Source organism: Sceloporus occidentalis, unplaced genomic scaffold (assembly GCF_023333645.1).
Source record: "Sceloporus occidentalis isolate IW3139 unplaced genomic scaffold, rSceOcc1.0.p SCAF_103, whole genome shotgun sequence".
Taxonomy (NCBI): Eukaryota; Metazoa; Chordata; class Lepidosauria; order Squamata; family Phrynosomatidae; genus Sceloporus; species Sceloporus occidentalis.
This window is the reverse complement of record NW_028317083.1, coordinates 1,861,011-1,870,488: the sequence shown is the minus strand read 5'-3', so window position 1 is coordinate 1,870,488 and position 9,478 is coordinate 1,861,011. Positions and strand designations below refer to the sequence as shown.

The 9,478-nt window shown below is 39.6% G+C and overlaps 1 protein-coding gene and 1 pseudogene across 1 annotated transcript in view; both read left to right on the top strand.

The window, feature by feature from the left end:
- The first annotated feature begins 305 nt into the window (after positions 1 to 305).
- LOC149283514 (cytochrome c oxidase assembly protein COX19 pseudogene) lies at positions 306 to 2,554 on the top strand (annotated as a pseudogene).
- A 2,912-nt stretch (positions 2,555 to 5,466) lies between these two features.
- LOC149283513 (arf-GAP with dual PH domain-containing protein 1-like) overlaps positions 5,467 to 9,478 on the top strand; it is a 39,195-nt gene continuing 35,183 nt past the window's right edge. Inside the window, exon 1 of the mRNA XM_089497417.1 lies at positions 5,467 to 5,551. Within this exon, the coding sequence (XP_089353543.1) occupies positions 5,467 to 5,551 (85 nt within the window). The remainder of the gene's footprint in view (positions 5,552 to 9,478) is intronic.

The window sequence follows — 9,478 nt, the reverse complement described above, 5'->3', positions numbered from 1 at the left end:
CATTTGCTATTTGATAAAATAGACGGTATGTCAGTCACTTCAATCGTCATAATAATTTTCCGGGAAAAACATAAAAACCTGTATAAAAAAAATCATAGTAAAGCTCGTTAGCAGGTGATGCAAACATGCTGCGCCTGGTCCTGTAGCATGGGAACATGCACGCGCATGCGCACATAAGCTCGGCAGCGCTAGCCACTGAGCAGAGTGTACTGTGCATGCGCAGGTGATGTTTTGAGGCCATCGGTCCCCGGCGCATGCGCGAAAGAGTAGAATCGGGCAGAGGTTACAGGAAGCTCGATACAAACATGTCGACTGCAATGAACTTCGGGAGCAAAACTTTTAAACCTCGTCCTCCCGAGAAGGGCTCTTTCCCCCTGGATCATTATGGTAAATGCATATATAAAGCATATGGGAAAAAAGTCCTAAAATGTCATCGAGGGCCACAAGCATGATGGGTTAATTGAATCGCCTGGCATGTCAGCTGCTCTGGGTTGTGACTCCTATCATGCTCAGCAAGGAAGTACATCTTTGCTTACAAAGCCTGAGATAACTCTCTCTCTCTCTCTGAACGTGTACACACACTCACTCACACTGTCTCACTCACTCACTCACTCACTCTATGGTCCTGAAGTATTTTGTAATTCTGGTTTTAAATGGTTTTGACAGCAGCTTTATAAACCTATTTATTAGATACTCCAGTAAAGCAGAGATCCAATGATTATGAGTCAGAATATAATATAAAGCGATACATTATGCTTAATATGGCACTTGTGGCAGACAAATAGTTACACTTAGAAGCGCTGCACTTTATAGAATGACTTTTTCTTCACAAATAAACATTTTGGTGTGACCGTCACATTTTGTACAATTTTAGAGCAAGACTGTTTGTTTAACCGTTGGCACAGTCGCTTTTGCGCATTCTTTCCCACTTTTCAAAAACGTGACTGGTGTTAAAGAGACGCTCCAGCCGTCGTACTTTAATCCATATGACAGCTGTGTGGCCCCTTTTTGCGGAATCCCTTTCTCAAATGTATGGGGGGGGGGATTCTTGCATTTGCCCCTCTAAACATTCCCCCCACACACACATAGAACATCTCTTCCGGCACGTGATATATTTGCCCCCAGTCAGCCGGGTCGGTGAATGCTGCGAGCGGAGGTCTGTCCAGACCCCTGTGCCCATGTACATTGATTTCAATAGGAGGGCTTTCCTGCCGCTGATAAACTGCACCCAGACCAGAAAAAAGGCAGTTGCAGCATCAGGTCTGCAGTTTCTACCAAGGCAAGTGTTAAAAAAAAAATAAAAATAAAAAAAATAAAAGTGGCCAAACCTACCAGTGTAACATTTTGAATATTCAGAACAGAGCTATTTGTTGCCAAACTCTGTAGACACCGGATCCCTGAGGTTTAAGACAACTTTAGTAAGTAGAAGCATAACATTGTTTTATTCCCCTTTTTTTTCCAGGCGAATGCAAACCGTTCAAGGAAAAGTTCATGAAGTGTTTGAGAGAGAACACATTTCAAGCCGGTCTGTGCCGGGAGGCGTCAAAGGAGTATTTGGAATGTAGAATGGACAGGTTAGTACATAATGGTATCCTCAGTTCAGATCTTTCTTAAATCGAGGAAGAATATAATAACTTCAGTAAAGAGGCATCCTCTCACCTTCATACACGGTTTTAGGATGTATTTCATTAGCATGTCTTAAAACAATTGGCGACGTTTTTTTTTGTTTTTTAGCCATTTGTATTAACGTATAAAACCCTTCTACTTAAAATGAAGGGGGTAGTAGAAGCATTAATTAAACACTCATCTACAGACACCAGACATCTCATGGTGCTGAAACAACAACAAGTGATTCTGGGTAGGCGCATGCAAATAAGGTCAACAATATTCACATTTTGCCTCTATATCCACTTTGTACATGGATCCCTTGAAAGTAATTGCCCGCTGTACAGGACAGCCTTTGGACAAAACTCGGGAAGAGGTGCAATAGCCAGATCACCGCTCATGGACAGCTGTTTCGTCCTTAATGTCGACCTTATTTGCATGCGCCTACCCAGAATCCCTTGTGGTTGTGGCAGCCACAATAGATTCTGCAGAATCCACTATATGCATTTTTTCCCCCCACCCCAGCCATTTGGCACACAGGAGATACGTGTCCTCTATTTTCTTTTACAAAAGTATGTGTGCGCTGTATGCTTGTGGGAATTTAAACCTGGAATTTTTGGCTCAGTCCTTCTGTGGCTAATAAAACTGTACTGCCGTGTTTGAATATAATACAAATATAACTGAATTATATTAAGTGATTCATTTGAAGAGATTTCATTCTATACTTTGAAGTTTGCTGTTCCATTAAATAAAACATCAAGGCAGGTTCCCCCAGTGTCCATCAACTTTTTCATACTATGTGGCTTGGTTTGTATTTGTGGTGTATATTTTTAATCTTTCTTTTTCTTTTTTTTTTTTTTTTAGACAGCTAATGGCCAAGGAGCCCCTAGAAAAGTTGGGTTTTAAGGACCTCACCAAAGATCAGACAGCCGAAGAACAAAAGATATGATACTGTTCATACTCTACCTTTATTTTTTTTGAATACTTAATACATAAGTATGGACTTTGCCCAGCGTCGCTAAATGCAAATATAATAAGATTATATGTTTTTATCATACAGTTTATAAAATGTACTTTGTATGTAACAGCTGGTTGCACTAAAACAACTCCAAGCATTGTGTAAGAAATTATGTTGGCTGGTGAAATACGAATTGTGCAGAATGTAAATGCAATATCCACAAAAAAGCATGTTTTGGTGAAGTTGTTGAAATGTTCCAAGATGTATGTGATTAAACAAGTTATTTATTATTTTTCAGTACAAACAAAAAAAATCATGAGCCCTTTTAAGTGTGTTTATTGCCAGCCTAGTGAAACAAATCCAAGTAACTGTTGCAAAAATCCGGCCAATTTTTGATCAATTCTATATGCAAATCTGAAGAGAATGGATGCTGGACCGACAGAATTAACAGGATCCCAAAAATTCTTGGCTTGCTGTTAGATGACATGTGAGGAATTTATCGGTTCAGCGCACATGTGGCGCACGTGTCCCCCATTGACTCCACATATCTGAACTTTTGCCAGTGAAGAAACCACTCAAGGACATGTTCGGCCCTGAATGTCAGCCGCTATGCGGTAACCTTAAGAAGTGCGGAGAGTCTGAAACTTAATAAGATGTCAAATAAGAAAAAAAATAAAGCTGGTATAGTTTCTAGTATTATAGTTTACGTCCAGGTAAGTAATGGTAAGCAGAGGATCTGATGTTAGTAGGGACCCTGCTAGTCTAAACATGGCAGGTATTTGAACAAACAAGTCAGGAAGAAGTTTGTATGTAGAGTTTTCCCTGGGCAATAATTGCTTCTTTAGCTTCAGAATATTTTTGATTTAAAAAAAAAAAAAAGAATGTTTAATAGATTGCAAGCTTTCAAGACTCTCGGGTAAACTTGTTTGGGCAGTCTGTTTGTGAAGATTATTTAAAGGAGCAGTTCCAAGTTTTGTAAACCTTTCTGCTTTTTTTTGTCTTGTATACTGTCAACATTTGCCATGCATTGGATTTTCAATTTTCAGAAATACATTTGGTGAAGTATTAATAATAAATGAATGACCATCTACGCGGATGCCTTTACCGATGGGAAAAGCCCGAGAACGTTCTATAAACATTCATTTATAAATTCATGGAAATGTCTTGAATAATGTGACGGAATTGTTCTTCTGCATTTGTTGTACCCGTTTGAACTGCTTTTTTTATTTTACATATATTGCAACAAAGTAATCTACAATAAGCAACAAGGCATATATATATGCTGACACATTATCATGACTTACAAACCAACACCGGTTAATTTGCAAATAGATATACTAGATAGTAAGCTCTATAGGGCAGAGGCATTCCTTCATAATGAATACATACCCAAATCATAATGTCTGTATGACTACTGTACTTCTTGTACCACTGCTGTTACTACACCTTCCCTCTGTTATAAAATATAAAGTGTTAAGTACACATGTTAATAATGTTTCAACATAATATACGTTAGTCGTACAAGTAAACATTGTCATACCAAAGTAATGTAAAGCGCCCTTGTTTGATTTTGGTGGTCCGCACACAATAATATAGAAATATGGAGATCCTGTGGAGCTTGTGAAGAATTGGGCACCAGTGTTGTATCTTATTGCGCTAATCGCCTCTTCTTCTCATAACTAGGTAACAATCATGGGAGATGTATCTCTAAAAGAGCTGGAGAGTGTTATGCCATCACTATAGTCCATACAATGGCTCTCTCTCTATATATATATATAAATCAAGGTATTGTGGAGGAGAATTGTATCTGGGATGCAAGGAGAGGCGTATGTAATTCAGATTTATTCAAATTTAGTTCAGGAATAGTCACTGTTGGCCATGAGTGAAAGGAGGAGTTCAGAATGGCAACGGTTAAGGCTGCGGGCTAATCTTTACACTATAGGTACATTCAAATTAGACCCAGAAATCAAACATTGTGCTTCATTTTCTTCATATGGTTTAGAATTTCTCAGATAATAACAATTGAAGTATTGCCCTTGTAGGCTCAGTTTGCTTCAGTCTTGTAATCAGGCTGGCAAAGGTGTTAGCATTAGTGTGTGTGTGTGTTGGTATTTAATGTCAGTTTGTGTTGGTGCTTAGTGAATGGATTGTGTGTCAGCAGATGATGATAGAGTGTTTGGGATACGCCGTGGGTAAGTGATGGAAAGGAGATTGTGTGTGTATGTATGGCGATAGAAAGGGAGTGTTAGAGAGAGTTTGAATGTTAGGATGTATGTTCTTTCCTTAGAGGGGGTGTCATGCTGCACCCAGATGCCACTAACCTAAGGCTTACCCCTTACTCCTAGGCTGCTGTCATTTGAAAATTCTATTCTACTACAAGAATCCTTGTTTTTGTATTTTCCTTGTAGTTTAACATGCTTTCATGTTGCTTTCATGCAGCATTTACATCATGTCTGGATCCTCTCCATGCTCCGTCTATGTGATCCCTATTCTATGTAGCCCCCTTTACACATGATCAATTAAATAAAACATTTCAAATATATAAATTGCAAATCTGATGAGAAACTATTGTTGTGATGCCTACTCGTGTCCAGCAGGGGGCAGCTCCGAGCAGCAGCTGAAATCATGAGTTTTTGGTGAGATTTTGAGGAATGCGGAACCAGAAGAAGTCAGAGTCTGCTGGAAACCAGAGTCCAGTTTGAATGGAGATGGGAGGAGAGGTGTGATGGCCAGACACACACTGCTAGCACCAGACAGGGCTGGAGTCTGCCTGCAGCAATGAGGGCCACATGAATCCCTCCCTGCTCTAGCCCTTGTCTGTGTCTCACTGGGGGTGATAGGGAGGGGAAGAAGAGAATACAGACAGCAGAAGGATAAAGGGATATCTGGTCTGGCTGGGCACTATGGCGGAAGAGAGGAACAGAAGGAGCATTCTTGAACAAGCACAGAGACCTGGCAACACTTCTTGCTCTGACTGTGGAGCCCCTGGTGAGCAGAGATTGGGTCAGGGATTCTGGAACTGTCAGATCTGCCACCCAGCAGAGATGGATGTGGGGACAGTGCTTTGGGTGGACATGTGCTTTCACTGGTATTACTATCATGCAGCTGAAATTTTAGTTACTGGAGAAATCTATTATTATTATTGTTGTTATTATTATTTTATTTAGTAAATAATATCTAGGGAGTGTCCACCTTAACAACTTGGACTCGCTGTCATGACATTGGCTTGTTTTTGGCACAGTTCCTGGTTGGTGTCTTTGCTGGTTTATGTATATGTGTGTATATAAATATATATAGATTTGTGTGTGTGTGTGTGTGTATATATATGTATATATATATTTAAAAAGCACATTCCAGAATGGTGTACAGACAGAGATACAGTGCCTGGCAGAGCTCTATACATGTCTTAGTGTATGTATGTTTTTCTATATGTGCCCAGGTCCGCCCATCCAGCGGTTTTCTAGCCCTAACAGCTCTAAAGTTGTGATCTGAGACTTCCTTATAAATCAGCCTCCTTATTGTCACAGTGATTTTTGATCTGAGGGGGGGGTAACTTCATGGGGCAGTTCAGATGGTTCTTTTGTAGATTCTGACACTATTTGTTACACTCAAACCGTGTTGCTAAATGGTTATTAACCCTTTAGAAGCCAGAGGTGGAAATCGCAATCAGTGCGAGGATTTTATTGAACCCATGGAAATTTCCCCTAATTGCCTTTGTGCCGGTTGTTGTATTTGGATTGGGCGAGGGCAGCTGCCGTCCTGCTATGGTCTATGATAGTATGTTGGATGCGGTGCTATGTATATATATATATATATATATATATATATATATATATATATATATATATATATATGAATTAACGTATGGTTATTTTAATACCCTCCCTATTATGTTGGCGCTTCACAAACATTTGAAGTATCCTGGAAATCCATGTTTGTCGTGTACGTAGAAACCAGTTAAGCCACATTTGCTCTACCTGGGGAATGCGAATTGTCATCTGCTGTTACACCTGCTGACGATGGGGATTTATCTTTCTTGACAGTTAAAAGTCTTAATGTACTAAGTCAATACGCTTCATCAAAAGAGCTCTCTGGCATGCAAGAGGTTAATTCATTCCTCTATACATTTTTTTAGGTACACTCAGCCCTGTCTGGTTTGAATGGAAGAGGAAATCCAGGTCTAAAGCAGTCACACAATGCACCTTGCATGTGAGCTTGTGTAAATAAGGAAGAGAAAGTCTTACTATTGAGTGCTTTAGAATTCTAAACACGTGGCCGGTATCATGACAACCTTATTGTCTTACGCACACTGTGAGCGTAGTCATAAGTGGAACAGCCTTCCAGTAGATGTGGTAGATGTTAATGTTTCGATGGGATTAAAACATGCATGGGTTAGGCATAAGGCTATGAATAGAAGACCAAGGGCCATATAAAGTTTGAGGTTTCTGCAAAGGGGAAAATTTGGGTAGACTAGATGGGCCGAATGGTTCTTATCTGCTGTTATATTCTATGTTTCCATCAGCACAGACTTCTTTAATATTCTGATGAAGAATACGGTATCCTCTGAATGCTTGGTGCTGATTCATACGCAGGGAGGGGGAGCGAAAAACAGCTTGTGCCAGGAAGCTTTGGATAGCCATTAAGACATCGTTCTTCCCGCTGGGACTTATCCTTAATTTCCCAACCTTTGTCCTCTGATAGCAGATATTATTGTGAAAGCTCTACCTGCCCCTGAGATAAGAGAGGCTTTCAAGGGAATAAAAAGCCACGGGGGATTCTCTTCTCCGCGTTCATGTGTTGAAATCTATAGGACTGCAATTCTTACAATTCTCGACTCGCGGAGGATCTTGGAAGTTGTTGTCCAGTCATATAGTTGCAGGTTGGCCATAACTTAGTGTTGTGTAAATATCAATTATCTCGGCCCCTGAGTTATATGGAATATATAGTGTCTGTCATGCTATAAGCACAGAATATACATTACTTTTCATCATAATTACTCCATTTACATAACCTGAAAGACATGAGGCTGCACTAGATGTTATTGATCCGGATTAAAGACTAAACACAATAAAACAAGCTTTATTATTAAAATTGATCTTGTTTCTTTCTGTCTCATTCCTGCTCAACTTTCCAATAGATTGTAAGCTCACAAGAGTAGGACCCCCTTTGCCTTCAGTGTTAGTATGTATAAATGGATGTTAATGTTGTGGGTACTTAGAGGCAAGCCTTGGAGCTGGGTGGGGGGCAGATGCAAATCAATCCGCTATCACATGCATTAAAGTGCCCATGACGGATGGAGTGTCCCTGTATTAACCATACGCTCTCCGTTAATTGCCCCATTTCTGGGTTGGACTTGGTGACATTGAGGATCTGTTAAGGGTGTTGATGAGCGTTGGATTCATTATTTCTCCTCTTGTGACCCGGCAATCTTTTCATGATCCGGCTGTATAACTTCCTCTAAATAAGGTGACCTTTATCTGTACTGTTTGGACTTTATTCCCTCCGGCATTTGAAATGAGAGCAGTAAAGAAAAACACGCTCTCTGTCCATCTGTGGTGGGGCTACCTCACCTTATAAATGGCCACGTGCGGTGGGGTGTGCAGAATATAAACATCAGTCCCCCAGCTCTGTAATATGGGGTGTATTCACTAATCCTGGAGTTTCCAAGATAATTTGGAATTTATGCTTCCCAGTTTTAATGTACACAGTGACAGGTCGACCCCAAGCAGGGCTCATTGCATTACCTATACATTATGCAGGGCTGTATTGGTCCTACACAACAGAGAGGACTTCAAAGATGTCTCCCTCCATTACCTATACATTATGCAGGGCTGGCTTGTTTGGCCCATCATAGCGCAGTGATATCAAAGAATCAAAGTGTTCAGTTTTCCTAGAAACTCTCAGTTTATTGAATATAACTCTGTGGATGTTTGTTGGATCAACATCCTATCAGTGCCTGCTTTTGTGTCACTTGACAATTACGTTTTCCCGGCCCAAAATTAATATTAATTAAGTCAGATTCAACATTCCCTATATTTTATTGCAACAGATTAAAATTGTACAATAACCTTTAGTTCTCAAGGGTTAATTAGTTTACCCATTTAGTGAAAAAAGAATGAGCAGAAATAAAGGCAAATCTTCAAGGTAAAAAAATCATCCCCTTAAATAAGACTGCGTTCATTTTAATTTATGTTTACTAGGATTAAGTAGATTATAACGAATGTAGCCTCTGATTTTAAATCAATTTGCACATAACTTGCAGTAAATCCAATTCATCATGAATATGTTTGGTGGCTGTCACTTCTCAGATAGCTAATGAACGTTATAACTAAGTGGTTAAAGAAAGAATATGAGGGGGAAAGGAACAGAGTCAGATGGAAGAAACAGAATGATGAAAAGATGGAATGGAAAGAAAGACAAAATGAACAGATAGAGAAAAGGGAAAGAGTGAGAGAGAAAATGGTAAGAGGGTAAAAGAGAAGAGAAATATAGAGAGTAAAAAGGTAACAAATGGTAGAAAGGCAACAGAGTGACATAAAATTAACAGAGAGATAGAAAGGAACATAATAAGAAAAAGGGAGGGCATGAGAGATAGAAAAAGAAGAGACAGAGATAGAAAGAGAGAAGGAAGAGTGTGACAGAGAAAAGGAACAGGGTAGGAGAAAAGGAACAGAGTAAGACATTAAATGAACAGCAAGATAAAAAAGAGAGAGAGAGAGAGAGGAACAAAGAGAGTGAAAGGGAAAAGACTGATATAAAATAAACAGCGTAACACAATGAACAAAAGGAAAAATCAAGAAAATGGAGGGAATGGGAGAGAAAAAGTAGACAATGAAAAATAAAAGGAAGAGAGTGTGTGTAAGGGGGGGGGATATGTGTGTGGTGGAAGGTATTTCTGTGACTGTAAAGAGAATA